At 42.1% G+C, this 18,119-nt stretch overlaps 1 protein-coding gene across 1 annotated transcript; it reads left to right on the top strand.

Annotated features, from left to right (window-relative positions):
* The first annotated feature begins 14,545 nt into the window (after positions 1–14,545).
* Positions 14,546–17,044, top strand: LOC121282591 (protein BTG2-like). Its single transcript, XM_041196354.1, has 2 exons — positions 14,546–14,914; positions 15,731–17,044. The coding sequence occupies exons 1-2, from the start codon at positions 14,797–14,799 to the stop codon at positions 16,060–16,062; spliced, it is 450 nt and encodes a 149-aa protein (XP_041052288.1). The 5' UTR covers positions 14,546–14,796; the 3' UTR covers positions 16,063–17,044.
* Positions 17,045–18,119: the final 1,075 nt, after the last annotated feature.

Consider the following 18,119-nt stretch of genomic DNA (forward strand, 5'->3'; position numbering starts at 1 on the left):
TATTGATAGGAAGGGCGCGGGATGTTATATTTTTAAGGGAGATAGCATGTGTACACCTAATGACTGCAGAGCAGGCAACTAGTTCATGATGTGACATTAATGTGCCCATTTTGAAGCTGTGTGCTGCAGTTTACAATCTCTCTTAACTTCCCACAGCTGAACACAATGTTAAACGGCATGAAGGACATCCACCAATATTATTTGACATGTGCATGAAGCACTTACAGGTTAGTTGCTGGATTTCTGTTGCTGCAATTCTGTGTTTTGGTTCTTTTGCCACATATACTAGTCTACAGAGAGTGGTCTGGTTAGTGCAGAAATACTTTTTGATTGACTTAAAGGCTTATGCGCAGAATGAAAATAAAAATAGCTGGAAAAACTCAGCAGGTCTGACAGCATCTGCGGAGAGGAACACAGTTAACGTTTCGAGTCCATATGACTCTTCTTCAGAACTGAGGAAATATAGAAATGAGGTGAAATATAAGTTGGTTGAGGGAGTTGGAACAGGTAGAGCTGGATAGAGGGCCAGTGACAGGTGGAGATAGCCAAAGATGTCATTGACAAAATGACAAAGAGGTGTTGACGGTGGTGACATTAGCTAAGAAATGTGCTAATAGTGACATTAAGGGTAGAAAGCAGGACGAGCAAGATACAGATAGCCCTAGTGGGGGTGGGGTGGAGGGAAGGGATCAAAAATAGCTAAAAGGTGGAAGTGAAACAATGGATGGAAATACATTTAAAAATAGTGGATATATGTGGGAAAAGAAAAATATATTTGCAACAGTCTGTTTCTGAATATATGCACAGTTTGTGCCCTTTTGAGATCCAAACCCGCTTTGTAGCAGGCTCAGGATTGCAGAATTATGGAGATCTTCCTTCCACAGCTTCCAACCTGATAGTCTCCCAACCTCGGACGGCCCGCTTCTACCTCCTACCCAAAATCCACAAACAGGACTGTCCGGGCAGACCGATTGTGTCAGCCTGTTCCTGCCCCATGGAACTCATTTCTTGCTATCTTGATTCCATTCTCTCTCCCCTTGTCCAGTCCCTTCCCACCTACATCCGTGATTCCTCTGACACCCTACATCATATCAACAATTTCCATCATATCCCCAACTGCCTCCGCTTCACCATGGATGTCCAATCCCTCTACACCTCTATCCCCCACCAGGATGGTCTGAGGGCTCTCTGCTTCTTCCTCGAACAGAGGCCCGAACAATCCCCATCCACCACTACTCTCCTCTGTCTGGCTGAACTTGTTCTCACACTGAACAATTTCTCCTTTAACTCATCTCACTTCCTCCAAATAAAAGGTGTGGCTATGGGTAACCGCATAGGCCCCAGCTATGCCTGTCTCTTTATGGAGTATGTGGAACATTCTTTGGAGAGATATCTCTCCGCCCCCCACACACACACCTTAAACCAGCTTATATTTCAACTCTTTCTTGGACTCGAACTCAAGTTCTGTCGAAGGGTCATGAGGACTCGAAACGTCAACTCTTTTCTTCTCCGCCGATGCTGCCAGACCTGCTGAGTTTTTCCAGGTAATTCTGTTTTTGTTTTGGATTTCCAGCATCCGCAGTTTTTTTGTTTTTATTCTTTGTTCCAGTCCTACTCAGGCCCCGTCACACAATTCTTTCTCCGGTACATTGATGATTGCTTCAGTGTTGCTTCATGCTCTCATCTGGACCTGGAAAAATTTATTAATTTTGCTTCCAATCTCCACCCCTCCATCATTTTCACATGGTCCATCTCTGACACTTCCCTTCCCTTCCTTGACCTCTCTGTCTCAATTTCTGGTGATAGACTGTCCACCAACATCCATTACAAGCCTACCGACTCCCACAGCTACCTCGACTACAGCTCCTCACACCCCGCTTCCTGTAAGGACTCCATCCCATTCTCTCAGTTCTTTCGCCTCTGTCGCATCTGTTCTGATGATGCCACTTTCCAAAACAGTTCCTCTGACATGTCTTCCTTCTTCCTTATCCGAGGCTTTCCACACACGGTGGTTGACAGGGCCCTCAACTGTATCCGACCCATCTCCCGCCCATCCACCCCCACATCTTCCTCTCCCTCCCAGAAACATGATAGGGTTCCCCTTGTCCTAACTTATCACCCCACCAGCCTCCGCATTCAAAGGATCATCCTCCACCATTTCCGCCAACTCCAGCATGATGCCACCACCAAACACTTTTGCCCTTCACCCCCCCCCCGGTGGCATTCCGCAGGGATCATTCCCTCCGGGACAACCTGGTCCACTCCTCCATCACCCCCTACACCTCAACCACCTCCCACGGCACCTTCCCATGCAACCGCAGAAGGTGCAACACCTGCCCCTTTACTTCCCCTCTCCTCACCGTCCAACGGCCCAAACACTCCTTTCAAGTGAAGCAGCATTTCACTTGCATTTCCCCCAACTTAGTCTACTGCATTCGCTGCTCCCAATGCAGTCTCCTCTACATTGGAGAGACCAAATGCAGACTGGGTGACCGCTTTGCGGAATACCTTCAGTGTGTCCGCAAGCATGACCCAGACCTCCCTGTCGCTTGCCATTTCAACACTCCACCCTGCTGTCATGCCCACATGTCCGTCCTTGGCTTGCTGCAATGTTCCAATGAAGCTCAACGCAAACTGGAGGAACAACACCTCATCTTCTGACTAAGCACTTTACAGCCTTCCGGACTGAATATTGAGTTCAACAACTTTAGATCATGAACTGTCTCTCCTCCATCCCCACCCCCTTTCCGATCCCCCTTTTTTCCAATAATTTATATAGATTTTTCTTTTCCCACCTATTTCCACTATTTTTAAATGTATTTCCATCCATTGTTTTATCTCTACCTTTCAGCCCATTTTGATCCCTTCCCCCACCCCAACCCCTACTAGGGCTATCTGTACCTTGCTCGTCCTGCTTGCCACCCTTAAATGTCCCCATTAGCACATTTCTTAGCTAATATCACCACCGTTAACACCTCTTTGTCCTTTTGTCTTTGACATCTTTTGGCAATCTCCACCGTTCACTGGCCCTCGATCCAGCTCTACCTGTTCCACCCCCCCCCCACCCTTAAACCAGCTTATATTTCCCCTCTTTTCTATTTTTCCTTAGTTCTGAAGAAGAGTCATACGGACTCGAAATGTTAACTGTGTTCCTCTCCACAGATGCTGAGTTTCTCCAGGTATTTTTATTTTTGTTTTTGTGTTGCAGAATTACTGCTCTCTTAATGACTGAAGCAAACCTATTTACACAAAACCCAAACTGCTAACCATTATATCTGAAACATCTCATACAGAAACAAAGCATGGAAGTGGAGACTCGCTTCACACCGTGAATGTCACAGGCTACATGATTAATAATTGCCTTATTCACACAAACAACGCTACAGCCCACATTCACTGGGTGCAAAGTGCTATGCAAAGTGCTATTCACACTTAACAAGGAACTGGCAAAGTTCCATTCTAGACCTGCTGTTGCAAATTGCTGATCTACCCCGATGCCATTTTAGTTCAGACTATGAGGCAATGGTATTCATGAGTGCTTGCGCTCCTAAATCCAGCTCCCCTTTCCAGCGGCAATATATACATCCATTGTGCCTTTAACAAGTAAAGCACCCCAATTGGTTCTTCAGAGGGCTATAATCAGCTGACAAGGAACCAAAGCAGGAGACATATTAGGGCAGATTATTAAAAGTTTGATCAACTGAGTAGGTTTTAAGTGGGGGAAGGCCTCAGCCATAGTGCAAAGGGGCTCGAAATTGGGTGAAATCCCTCGGGCTATATGTTTGACAAAGAGTGAATTAGATGATTATTTGAATAATACAAACAATGTGCAAGCGTACGGGGAATGAACAGGAGAATGGCACTGAGTCATAATGCTCATTCAGAGAGCTGGTGCAGACACGATGGGCTGAATGGCTTTCTTCTTCACTGTAACAATTCTGTGATTGTAAATATTAACTGTCATTGTAAATATATTGAGTAACATACAGTATTGGAAGAAACTGATTGGTTTGCACCTTATGTAATGTCAAATTTGAATGGTCATATAATGTACTGTTATAAATTTGATGGGCGAATTGTAAAGAGGACCCAGGCAGCTGAAGGTACGGCTGCCAATGGTGGGATGAAGAGGCCAGAACTAGAGGAGATTTTGCAGGGTTTAGGGCTGAAGGAGGTTACAAAGTCTCATAGATGCATGAAAACTAGATCTACAAGTCTGCCACTGGAAAATGACCAAAAATGGATCAGGCTCAAGGGTGACAGCCTCTCAAAAATTGAACTAAATTACTGACAGTATAAAAGTGAGTGTATATTGTTCTGTTCGGTCAAAATAGTTGAGTCATTTTAGAGTGTGGTTTAATTTAAATAAGTGTTTAATTCAGCTGTTTTCAATTAACATTCAAAGTACAATTTTTACATTAAAATATCGTAGAATTTAGCTTTAATGAACAATAAGCTGAATGAGTATTAAGTTTTAACCTAGTCTTCGTCTTCAGAATTCATATCTTTTCATATGAAATATGAAAAATAGCACAACTAGTTTCAACCAGTTGCAACACTGATGCAACGTGCTGTATCTGGAGGCAAAATAGCAGCATAAACTGGGCCTGGGAATGTTTGGGACAAAACATTTTGAGCGGTTGTAGATATATAAAGTGATTAAGTAACTTCTAGCTGCCACATCCCAGCTGTGCCATCTGAATGAGTTGCCAGTTGAGCAGTAAAAATACAGACTGGAAAAAATATCAAAAATGTCTGCAGACAATCGAGGGATTTAAAAGAGGACAAAACATGAATTCAGCACAAGCTAATTGTTAATGAAATCATTTACAGATGATCTGTAAAAGATGCATAGTTCATGACCAATGTCAGACAGTGGTTCTATTGTCAATGTCTGATTACAGCAGTGGGAGGGGATATGGTAAACTGGCTGCACAAAGGATATAACTTCAGCTGTTCTATTTTAATGTTACCAATATCTGGTAATTAAAACAATCAACAAGTGGCTTGGAATTCAGTAAATGATTGGACATTCTATTCTCAGAACAGTTCTGTATTCACTGAGGTAAATTAAGGCCAGTGGTTTTGAAGATAAATGAAGATTTCAGTATAAAGGGATGAAAGAATCATTATATTTAATGTTGAAATATTCCTCTTCTAGATTGCTTTTCTTTCTTCCCCTTTAATTTTCTACTTTCTTCTGATCATGCTGAATTTTGTCAGGCTATGGTTCCAGCTGTTGCACCTCTTCCCCAGTTCCTTGTCTAAATGACCATCCTTCACGCTTGAGCTACTCACGCTAGAGGCATCATAACCGTCAAGCATTTTGTAGCAGCAATTTCACTTGATAGTACGGAAAACAGAACCCTCCACTTGACTGCCAGGGAGCTGAGGGCTAATGTACCACCATTTCCCTGGTTGAGATGCTAACTAGCACAGGAGATTAAAACCTGCATCTTTCACGGTTTACCAGCAGACCAAGTAGTCTATTTGCTCCTTAAGACATTGAGAAGTTCCACTTTGTTTCCCCAAAGCTAGACACTGCAATCAATTTCAAGCTAACTGACCTATTCAATAGATAGTTTGCACTTTGATTATTCATTTCTAGGACAACCATTACCCCTATTACTGACATGAATTTACTTTAGGACTGAACCTTTAAATATGTGCAACCATAAAAGTTTTGCTAAAAGCAAAATACTGTGGATGCTGGAAATCTAAGGGGCCTGGACTGAAGAAGGGTCGTACGGACTCAAAACGTCAACTCTGCCTTTCTCTCCACAGATGCTGTCAGACCTGCTGAGTTCTTCCAGCATTTTCTGTTTTTCTTTTAAAAGTTTTGCTAATGGAAAATGGGCGCAAGTTATTTCACAGTTGTATAAAGCTCTAGTTACATCCCATTTACAGTGCTTCAGTTCTGGGCATTGTACCTCAGGAAGGATATATTAGACTTTTATTTAATTCTTTCACAGGATGTGCACATTACTGACAAGGTCAGCATTTATAGTCCATCCCATTGTCCTTGGGTACTTGCTAGGCCACTTCAGATCGAGGCAGCTAAAGAGTTGAGCACATACAGATCAGACCGAGTAAAGATAGCAGATTTCCTACCCTAAAGGGTATTAGTGAACCAGATTGTTTTTTAATGACAATCTAGTAGCTTTCTATTCACAATTGAATTTAAATTCCCCAGTTGTCATGGTAGGATTTGAAGTCATATCTCCATTGGTTTAGGTTTCTGGTTACTAGTCCAGCAACATAACCACTATGCTACCATACCCAAGCCATGGAGGTGGGTGTTGGGGGTTGGGTGGAGGCAGAACAGATTCACTCGAATGCTACCAGGACTAAAAACGTTAAATTGGGAGATAGGTTGCATTGACTAGGCTTGTGTTCCCTAAGTATAGAAGATTAAGTGGTGCTGTAATTGAGGTGTTTCAGATGACCAAAGTAATTGATAAGGTAGATTGACGGAAACTCCACCAGGGGAAGTAGAGGAGATGAGGGAAAACATTTCTTCACACAAATGGTCATGAACGTTTGGAACTATCACCCAAAAGGCTGTGAGGTTAGATCAATTGAAAGTTTTAAAACTGAGATTCATAGAGTTTTGTAAGCCAAGGGTATTAAGGATTACTGAATCAAGGCAAGGGGTTGGATTTAAGATATAGATCAACCATGATGTAACTGAGTGGCAGAACAGGCTCGAGGAGTTAAATGACCTACTCCTGTTCCTATGCTCCTAAAGTATTAAAAATTATTGGCCAAAATATCCATTTGGGAAAAGGGCACGCATGCTATTTGCATCGGAGAATCTATTTTTAGCCCATGTGTTGATGCACCTCAGAAAGGTTAGCATCTTTGGAGGGTTAGAGAAAGAGCAAACAATCAGAAAAAGTAACAGTTATTTTGAGTTATTTGGAAAGTATGAAATATACCTAGTTTATATTCAGCAATAGAAATGTTTTAAATTGACTCTATATAAATTTTGTACATTCAACAGCTTATTGTCATCTTGAACCTGTTGAAAAACTATGCTGTCTGCAAAACAACTGTTTAATATCTTTATTCTTACATCTGTTAAAAATCAACCATGATAAAACAGAATTCCTCTGACAGCTTGGTGGGAGTATTCAGTGGCTAGTAGCTTTCTTATTCAAGTCATGTTTGATCCACTCTCTGGCCTGTGCAATATTTGGGGTGCTAAAATTGGGGAGGGGAATGTTTTCCCTGAGTTCCTGTTCCTTACTATCTTGTGATCCCTCCCGGAATTCCAGTGGCAGTATATAGCCCTTGAACACACACTGCCAATTGTCATGCATGAATAATAGCCATTTGGTCTAAGTACCAGAGGGCAATGATACCTCTATGATTTAGACAGAGGGGGAAAGGAGAGCATTCTGCACGTTGTATTTATAATCATTGCAAAATCATTCTCACTAACTTTCACAGACTGTGGGGGAAACACATTTGATCTGATGTAACAGGAAATACAGCTGCATATTTATTCCACTCACTTTTTCCTCTAACCTGTATAGAATTGCAAAAAAGAATTGAAGTTAATGACGAGTAAATGGGGTCTTCAAACTAATTTACTTTGCAAAACAAACATTCTTGAAAGTATAGTTCTTGACATTCTGAAGTGCTATAATAAACCAAGGTTACAATGTGTTGTGCAACTCCAGAACCTCTCATTGTTCAACTCCAGAATGATGCTGACGTTTCTGTTTCCTTTGTTTAAGATTTTCTGTAAACAGGATATCCGTCAGCCTCACCCATCTACTTTACCTTAACGCTGTGCATTGAGATGTGGTTCAAATCTGCACCAGATTCAGAACCACAGAGCCTCACTAAATGGTTTGCCTTAAGGACTCATTAAAATAATGACCTTTTGAATAAAAACATAACAGTGCAAAAAAAAAATGTTGTCTTTTGAGTCTAAGGACAGATGATAAGACTTCAATAGCAGACCATCATTCAAGCTTAGTTAGTTTAAAAGTGTCTTCACTCAGTAACAATCCATCACATAAAAGATAGCATTAAACTGCTCCAGTCAACACAACATATATAGAAAAACTCAGCAGTCTGGCAGCATCCAGCATCCGCAGTTTTTTGTTTTTAACAACATATATAGTGACTTTAACATAGAAAGATGCTCCAAGGTGATTCATGGGAGCCTTTTCAGAAAAAAAACTTGGATGTTGAGATATTTGCAAGAGTGACTAAAAGCTTAATCAAAGAGGTGGATCTTAAGGCGGGTCATAAAGGAGGAGAGGAAGATGAAGTGGCAAAAGGAATTGCAGAGTGAGGAGCCTAGACTGCTCAAGGTCCGACTGCCAATGGTGGTGCAAAGGGATTGGGGAATTCATAAGAAACCAGAATCAGAGAAATGCAAAGTTCTCAGATGGCTTTAGTGCTGGAAGAGGTTACCGAGATTGCGAAGAGTGAGCTCATGACAGGATTTAGACATGAGGGTGAGTATTTTAAATTTGAGGCATTGGGAAACTAGACGCCAATGTCAACTAGCCAGACAGGGATGATATGTGAGCATGACATGGTGCAGGAAAGGATACTGTTCCAGCCACTCTCTCTCCAACAATGTCTCCCTTCCCTCCCTGCCTGAGACTGAGGGGGTGATGTGGGGGAAGAGCAGTCTAGAGCTAAGACTAGAGCCTTAAGTAGAAAGATGGGGCTTGGAGGGGCAGATCTTTGAAGGGCAGGGCACACATCTGTTTAACCTGGGGAAAAAAGCAAAAGTGGAACTTCCAGCAGAGAGGGTTGAATTCTTATAACAGGCCGTCATAAAATTAATTTCCCATGTCCTACAATTTGTTTTGGAAGGTAATTATTAAACAGAAGACTGGATTAAGACAATGTCTGTTTAAGAGTAGAATGCTGTGCAGGGTAATGGTACAAGTTGGTGGCCAGCAAATGTTATTAGTTGTCACTCTATGTTATAATTTATTCTATTACTGCTGTATTGAAAGTATGATGTCATTGTCTTCAACCCTCGCTATGAGCTTCATTCCCTCACCGCCTACAACAACCCTTTTATGGCCACTGTCTTAGACTGAGACAGACTGTTCAAACCTCAGCATGTTGTTCGACTGTAAGCTGAGTTTCCAACTCCACATCCTTTACATCACAAAGAATATATACTTCTACTTCTGCACATTGCCTACTTTTGTCCCTGTGAGCCCACTTTCTGTTGAAATCCTCATAAGTGCCTTTGTCTTTCACAGGCTCAATTAATTCCAAAGCTCTCCCTGTGGCTCTCCCCCCCACTATATAAACTTCAGCTCATTCAAATCCTGCTGCCCACATCTGCACTATCATGCTTGCTCATGACCTTCATCATTGCAGAGCTACATTGGCTCCTCGTCCCCCAAAGCAACAAATGTAAGATTGTTGTCCTCATCTTTAAACATATCTATAACTTCACCCCTTCTTACCTTGTCATCTCCTCAAGCCTCAATGCCACTTCCATTACCACTTGCCCTTGACTCTGACATCATGTGCACGTTCCTTTTCTTTGCCTGATTATTGACAATGGTGTCTCCAAAGATTAAGGTCTATCCTTTGGAATTCACTCCCCTGACCTCTCTACTTTGCCACTTCTCTCTTCCTTAAGAGCCTCCTTAAAACCTATTTCTCTGAAAAATATTTAATCTCCTCTTGTTTCGATGTTAATTTTTTCCTTATGGCTCTGTGAAGTGCCTATGGATCATCTTCTATGTTAAAGCTACTCTACAGACGGAAGTTGTGGTTACTAGTTAGTCCCCCAGCCATTTCTCAGGTGCTGCTAGTTAACCCACAATGACTCTGTTACTCCCCCTGTTATCTCACAGTTGCTTTAATTAATTCTATCGCTAACTATACAGGCTGTTGCTCTTATCGTCTGCCAGTTGCTATAATCTGGCACATTAATATTTACACTCACTGTTGCAACAATTTGTATTTACACAGAGGGCTTTAACATAAGAAAACATCAGAAGGTGCTCCACAGGATTAAAATCAGACAAAGAATATGCCGCTGAGGCCAAAATAAGGAGATGTTAGGAGCCGTGACCAAAAGCTTGGTCAAAGATGTACATTTCAAAGAAGCGTTTAAAAGCAGATAAAGGCAGCGAGGTTTCAGAAGGGAATCTCAGGGCTTTGCCTTAGATGGCTGAAAGCATTAGCTGCCAATCGTGCAGTTATGGGAATGGAGGATGTGTAAGAGGCCAGAGGCTAAAGGAACACAGAGCATGTGGAAAATTGTAGGGCTGGAGGGAAAATCGGAAGAGAGAGCCCATGGAGGAATTTGAACATGAGGTTGAAAATTTTAAAGGTGAGGCCAGGGGCAGAGGCCAGGGAGAAAGATGGAATCAGTGGTGAGGGATTAGACTTTGTTGGGTGGCAGCGGTAGGTTATTTTGGAGTAGTGGCTTTGCTCTTAAATATTTAATTGCACAAAATTGGGAGTCATCCTGGGCTGAATACCTGACAAGCAAACAGATAACACAAGCAGTGGAGAAGTTCAGAGAGGCGATGAAGAGATAGGATGGTGTGTCATATGCATACGTATGGAACTTGGCAAATCTTTGGAAGAAGTTACCAAAGGGCAGCTGAGGAACAGGAGGAGGACAAGGATAGGTCCTTTGGGTATTATAGAGGATTCTCTGGCTATAATTGGATATGTTATAGTGGAACCAAACAAGGGAAGTCCCACCCAGGTGGATGAGGAACGAAGGCTGCTGGAGGAAGATGGTGTTGTCAATCATGTTGCAGAAAGGTCAAGAAGTACCAGGAGGCAGAGTTTTTTCCAGCAATGGATGGAGATATTGGGTAGGGATGAATAAGCAGATTGTAAATGAAGAAGGATGTGATGGCGATCAGCGATAACTTTGCCTGTGATAGAAATAGTGGAAATCGAGAAGTCAAGAGAAATATGCATGGTCAGAAAGGTGGCCATAAATATGAGTAGGAGAGTTTACATGGAGGGAAACATTAATGGAGCACAGGAGGGCACTGAATTGAAATGGAAATAGAAAACAATGAGGATGAAGATCTAATAAGGATATAGTGGGGCACTTGGAAAATCCCAATGCAATGAGGCAGAGACAATGTGACTTTGTGAAAGAGAAATCACGTTTGACTAATGTTTTGACATTCTTTAAGGAAGTAACAAGCAATGTGGAACCCGTGAATGTGCTGTACATAGATTTCCAGAAAGCATTTGACAAGGTGCCACATCAAAGGGTACTATGCAAAATAAGAGCCTATGGTGTACTGGCTAATGTAATAACATGTATAGAGGATTGATTAGCTAACAGGAAACAGCGAGTAGGCATACATGGGTAATCCGGGGGTTGGCAAGATGTGATGAGTGGAGTGCTACAGGGAATAGTCCTGGGGCCTCAACTATTTACAATTTATATTAATGACTTGGATGAAGGGACTAAATGTACAGCTGATAATTTTTTGTTGATGACACAAAGATAGATAAGAAAGTAAGTTGTGAAGAGGACAAAAGGAGTCTGCAAAGGGATATTGATAGGTTAAGTAAGTGAGCAAAATTTTGGCAGGTGGAGTATAATGTGGAAAAATGGTTCTTTGGCTTAAAGAAGTGGAAAACAGAATATTATTTAAATAGGGAGAGAATGCAGAACTCTGAGGGACAGATTAATTTGGTACATGAATCAGGAAAAGTTAGTATGCAAGCACAGCAAGTGATTGGGAAGGCGAATGGAATGTTGGCATTTATTGCAAGAGTAATGTATATAAAGGTAAGGATGTTTTGCTACAGTTGTACAGGGTGAGACCACATCTGGAGTGCTGTGTTGGTCTCCTTATTTAAGAAAGGATATAGAAGCAGTTCAATATATGTAGTGAATACTAAATAGATTATAATTGTATTGAAGCACCTCAGAGTGCAACATGATGTATGGTGATAACTCCAATCCCATTGCACTGTCTGACTGTCTGTAATGACCATATTGAAATGGCTGTAACATTCATTGATTGTATTGAAGCACCTCGTGATCCATGTGTAAAAGTTTAATCTAATTGCCCTTTTTGTGAAGGCCATTTAGAAATATTTTGTAATGTTCTTTCAGATATTTTATGAATAAAGTATATTTTTCCAAAAAAAAATATAGAAGCAGTTCAGAGAAGATTCACTCAGCTGATATCTGTGATGGGGGAGGGGTATCTTATGAGGTAAGATTGGACAGGTTGGTCTTGTATCCATTGGAGTTTCAAAGAATGATAGGTGATCTTATTGAGACATATAAGATTCTGAGGATTCTTGACAGGGTGGATGCTGAAAGGATGTTTCCTCTTGTGGGAGAGACTAGAACTAGGGGGCACAGTTTAAAAATAGGGGGTCTTCCATTTAAGACGGAGATGAGGAGAAATGTTTTCTCTCAGAGGGTCTTGATTCTTTGGGACTCTCTTCCACAGAGCAGTGGAGGCAGGGTCATTAAATATTTTTAAGGCTGAGTTAGATAAATTCTTGACTAAGAAGGGAGTCAAAGGTTATGGGTAGGTGGGAATGTGGAGTTGAGGCCAGAATCAGATCAGTCATGATTTTATTAAATGGTGGAGCAGGCTCAAAGGGCTGAATGGCCTACTCCTGCTCCTAATTTGTATGTTTTTCCCAGTGCAGGGATGAAGGGAGAAACTAGTTAAGGATAACTCCATGAGAAACTCCAACTCTTGTTTCTCTGTTGCTATAATCTATGTTACTCTCTGATACCCCCTGTATTTCCAAGTTGTTTCATTAATAGTTGCTGTCAATTATTCCCAGTATATTCCAGTTGCTATAGTACATGGCTCTCTAATACACCCTGCTATTTCCCAGTAACTATAAAGTTCATCATTGATCTCTGTCGGTCACCCTGTTATTTTCCAGTGGCTAATGTTTATCATTGCTCTAATTCACAATATATATTCCCAGTAACTCTCCTCCTCCAGGTACCATGCCTGAAGGGCACTGGCAACAATGCACTTCCATTGGATTGGTCCATGATTATGCTTAGTATAATACTGCAGTGGTTTGCTGTTGCCTTTTGCAGTATGGCTGACCAAGAAACTCTCCAGCTCTTAAGTGCCAATCATCAGGTGTATTGGAAGGATTTACAGGCTAATAATCAACCTGTTTGGTCCCATTATGAACGCACCTTCCGTGGCCATCAAGTCCTGGAGTAGGACTTGAACTCAGAGTTTCTAGCACTGAGGAAGGGATCTACCCACTGCACCATAAGGCCCTATCCAGTAACTCTGCAGTCTATTATTTATTTATTATTGTTTTTTAAAATATTCTTTCAAGGTATGTGGACGTTGCTGGCTGGACCAGCATTTATTGCCCATCCCGAATTGCCCTTGAGAAGGTGGTGGTGAGCCACCTTTGTGAACTGCTGCACTCCATGTGCTGTAGGTACATCCACAGTGCTGTTAGGGAGGGCGTTCCAGGATTTTGACCTAGTGACAGCAAAGGAACAGTGGTATATTTCCAAGTCAGCATGGTGAATGACTTTGAAGGCAACTTGCAGGTGGTGGTGTTCCCATGAATCTGCTGTCTTTGTCCTTCTTGGTGGTAGAGGTTGCAGGTTTGGAAGGTGCTGTTCAAGGACCCTTGGTGAGTTCCTGCAGTGCATCTTGTAGATGGTATACACTGCTGCAACTGTGTGTCGGTGGTGGAGGGAATGAATGTTGAAAGTGGTGGATGTGGTGCCAATCAAGTGGGCTGCTTTGTCCTGGATGGTATCGAGCTTCTTGAGTATTGTTGGAGCTGCATTCATCCAGTCAAGTGGAGAGTATTCCATCACAATCCTGACTTGTGCCTTGTAGATGATGGGCAGACTTTGGGGAGTTACTTGCAACAGAATTCCCAACCTCCGACCCGGTCTTGTAGCCACAGTGTTTATATGGCTGATCCAGTTCAATTCCTGGTCAATGGTAACCAAGTGTTGATTGTGGGAGAGAGTCAGTGATGGTAATGCAATTGGATGTCAAGGGGAGATGGTTGGATTGTCTCTTGTGGATGGTCATTGCCTGGCACTTGGGCCAATGTAACTTGTCACTTATCAGCTTGAGGCGGAATATTGTCCATTACTTGCTGCATATGGACACATGTACATCCTGTTACTTCCCAGTAGCTCTACAGCCTCTTGTTGGTCACTCCCCCTCCCCCTGTTATTTCCCAGTAACGCTACAGTCTATTATAGACCACTCTCATTTCTCCTGTTATTTCCCAGTTGCTATAATCAGACCATTCGCACCCACGTCACCGCGAACGTCAATTCTTCCATTTTAGACCACGTCGATCTCATTGGGCGATAGGCTCTGTGTCGTCACAATCACACCACGTCCAATGGCCAGGTCCCTTGCAGCCTCGGTCTTGCGCGATTGGCTAGCCCTGGCGCCGGGGCGTGCGGGACTCTGGATGGGGATTGGATGACCGCGCCGTCCATCAGCCGGCTGTCTGGGGAGGGTCTTGTCCCGTGGCCGGCGGTGGGGGGGGGGCCACTCGCTGTATAAAGCGGAGCGGCGGCGGTGGAGCGGGGCCAGACTCGGAGCGAGTCCCCTGTGTAAGCTGGTGGAGTGTAGGTGGACTGGGCACTCCCGCCCCCTCCGCTGGAGCGCAGCGAGCCGCCGCCGCCGCCGCCGCCGCCGCCGCCTCGGGCAATCCTGCCGGCTTTGCAATCATTGAATCTCGGGCTCTCTTTGTTGCACCTTTGCCTTTAATAAAAGCCGCCGGTTCCCCCCCCCCCCCCACCACCTCCCCCCTTTGTAGGTTTCAGCCGGATTGCCTATGACCATGGAGATCGCGGCTGCTGTGGGTTTTGTTAGCCGACTCCTGCGGAACACGGGCTTAGTGAGCCCGGGGCAGCTCCAAATCTTCAGCCACTCGCTGCAGGACGCGTTGGCAGGTGAGTAACTGGGAGCGAAGCAGCCGGACGGGGGGGTACCGGTGCCGTCAGGCGGCTGTTTAAAAGGACCGACGTGGGCATTGCTTTGACTGAGATCTATTCGTTTTTCTGTGCTCGTTATTGTGATGATTAAAACCCAAGAAGAAAACGCAAATAGAAATTGTTCCGAAGTTGCCAGCGGTCCCTCCCGACGCAAACGATGTAAGCGGAGTTGCTCGCAAACCATCAGACCCCGGTGCTTTTCCAATTCCACAAAGACAAAGCCGCTTTTAATACTTTTTAGAAAGAAAGTATTCTCATGCCAAGTCTTTACAGCTCGCGATCTGCGGAGATGAATCAAAACCTCGGTGTTATACCAGTTGAGAAATGAAATGTGTGGCTGTGACGCAGAATTAAAAACACTTCCCTGCCCTCCAGCAAATGTGCGTCAAACACACAACTTTTTCCCCGTTGAAATCCGAACGCTTCTTAAAACTCTCTCTCTCTCTCTCTCGCTCTCAAAAGTTAAGAGATTTGACTGACTTTCTCGATTGAAACTACGCATTGGGTTATTTTTAAAGCAGCTGTCAGCTCTGGGAAGTTTTTTAAAAAAATAAACTTATTTTTAAAAAAAACTTGTCAAATATAAATTTTGGCAATAAAAATATTACTGATTTTCTAAACTTTATCTTTTTGTTGGGTGTAAACATGACAATTTTATACCTTGGGTTTCAGGGTGCATCAAAACTATTGCAGTTTACATAAGAATACTTTGACTCATTTGTAAAATATTTTTCTACAAGCTTATTAATCTTGGGCATCCATCTTCCCTTTCAGAGCACTACAGGCATCATTGGTTTCCAGACAAGCCGTGCAAAGGATCAGGTTACCGGTGTATCCGAATAAATCATAAAATGGACCCCTTGATTGGAAAAGCTGCAAACAGAATAGGTCTCAGCAGCCAGCAGCTGTATAGACTCCTTCCAAGTGAGCTGACTCTGTGGGTTGACCCATATGAGGTCTCTTACCGCATAGGTGAAGATGGTTCCATTTGTGTCCTGTATGAAGCACCACCAGCAAATAACCTGGGAATGTTGACCTGTAAAAATGAGCTCATCATGGGCAGAACCAGCCCTTCCAAAAACTACTGGATGGCAGTTTCAAGCTGAAAGGCACTTTGCTGCAACTAAGCAATATATACCTTAAGTGGAGTTTTTTTCTTTTTTAAAAAAAAATGTGGCTTCTATATTAAAAAAATTACTTGGCCCTGAAAAAATCACTTCTGCTTACGCAGGTTGCTTTTTGTCAGGGATAATTACACAGTTATCTGGATGGGGATTTCCAAAGGAGTATCGAGTGGGATGGAATCCTCTCGTGAAACTATTGCAAATTGGAATAGTTTCATGAGTGGGTTGTTCAGAGAAAATAGTCAAAACTACTTTGGCTGAGTAAATTTGTATTCTAATTTTTGAGGATGGGATTTTATTGAATCGTCACACATGGTTGGCACCTAATTAAAACTTTTTATATTCTGAAAATACAACGTTGAGCGTTGGAAACAAATAATAAAGCACTGAAAATGAAGAACACTTTAAAGATTTCTGACTAAAAGGATTACAACCATGATGTATTTTGATCACAAGACAAAAGTAAGCTCTTTTGAACATTTTTTAAAAAAAAGTTTTTAAATTACAAGATTTGCTGTTTTATAGGCCTGACTGACATTATTTGCTACTCCCTAAAGGCAGAACATTCAGTCGGACTTGTAAAAGAGATTTGCCCTAGCTTTCTTTGACTTGTGTAACTCAGTATTGATCCAAAAAAAGGTGAAATACATTTTACATATCTCGTTTAAGGGGACACTGCCGTTTGGACTAAGCTGTGAATTGATTCCAGTAGCTTATTGTAAAACTGACAATATTTTATGTAATACTGCAAAGCCTGTTTTCAATGAAAGCTTGAGGAAAAATCACTTTTGGTAGCATATTGTGCAGATTTAGTTTAGTTTGTCTGTACATAGTTTTTTTGACAGTCTGTAAGCTATGTGAATCTAAACTGTTATACATTTTTTCTTGAATATTGTACAGCTGTATTGAAGAAATTGTACAGTTTTCTATTAAGTTTTAATTAAAGCATACTTTTCAATGGAAAGCAATCTTAGTTTTATTGAGGGTGGTGAGATCAAGAACACGCTGAGGAGGAAGTCTTTGAATTATGGAAATGTAGGAGTTTGGGGAAATTCCAGTTTGGCCATAAAACAGCCACGTCACTTCAGAAGTAAAAAACCTCAGTTAAATTTTGTGTGCCACAAAACACCAATACTATATAGATATTTGTGGGGTTTTTATATACATACATCGATTTGCATGGTCTGTACAACAACAGTGTGGTGAACCTAAAAATTCAGTCCATTTTAGGTTCCGCATTTTTTTTGTGTGGTTTTTGTTTTCACAATTTTTTTTCCACGAGTTGCAACTTTTTGACATTTGCCTACTTTTTTTTTGTCCCCTTGCTTCAGTGTCCATTAACCTTGAGCTATTTCTACTCTTTTCTTCACCCCCCCCCCCCCCCCCCCCCCCCAAAAAAAAAAATTGTGTTGGCTTTAACATCCACAATTCTGATCTTGGCAACCTTTTATTCTATGCCCTTCTTTTCATTTCCCTTACTATCTGTAATCACCTCCAGCCCACAAACTACTTGTTTGTGTTCTAGTTCTGAGTATCCTCTATCTCCAACCTGCTTTCTTTTAAGACACTTTCTTCAAAACGTACCACTGATGAAACATTTGGTCATGTGACCTAGTTACCTCCATGTACCTTGGTGTCATAATTTATTTTCAAATGCTCCTGTAAAGTACCTTGGGCTGCATTATGTTAAAGGTGTTATATAAGTTGGCATTCCTCATTCCTGCATCTAATTTTTTTCTTTCCCTTTTGTACAACCTTCCAAATCTGTTTTTGCTTAATCATTTGTTTTGAGGTTTCTTCTCAAAGCAGCATTGCTACTTCAACAACATCCCTAAAGCTTACCCCTTTTGATGTTGCTATTAATTGTTACTCTATCACTGCCCCGTTTTGTTTTTTGCTTCTGAAGTACTGTGGGAAGTATGCTGGAAGGTTACATACCTGTACAAGATGTTCTGAGCAATCACTGCAAAATTTTGGCCTGTGCTGAATATGTTGGAAGTTTGCCATGAAACATGGAGCCAACTGTTGGTTAAACCACA

This window comes from Carcharodon carcharias, chromosome 9, assembly GCF_017639515.1.
Source record: "Carcharodon carcharias isolate sCarCar2 chromosome 9, sCarCar2.pri, whole genome shotgun sequence".
NCBI classification, from domain to species: Eukaryota; Metazoa; Chordata; class Chondrichthyes; order Lamniformes; family Lamnidae; genus Carcharodon; species Carcharodon carcharias.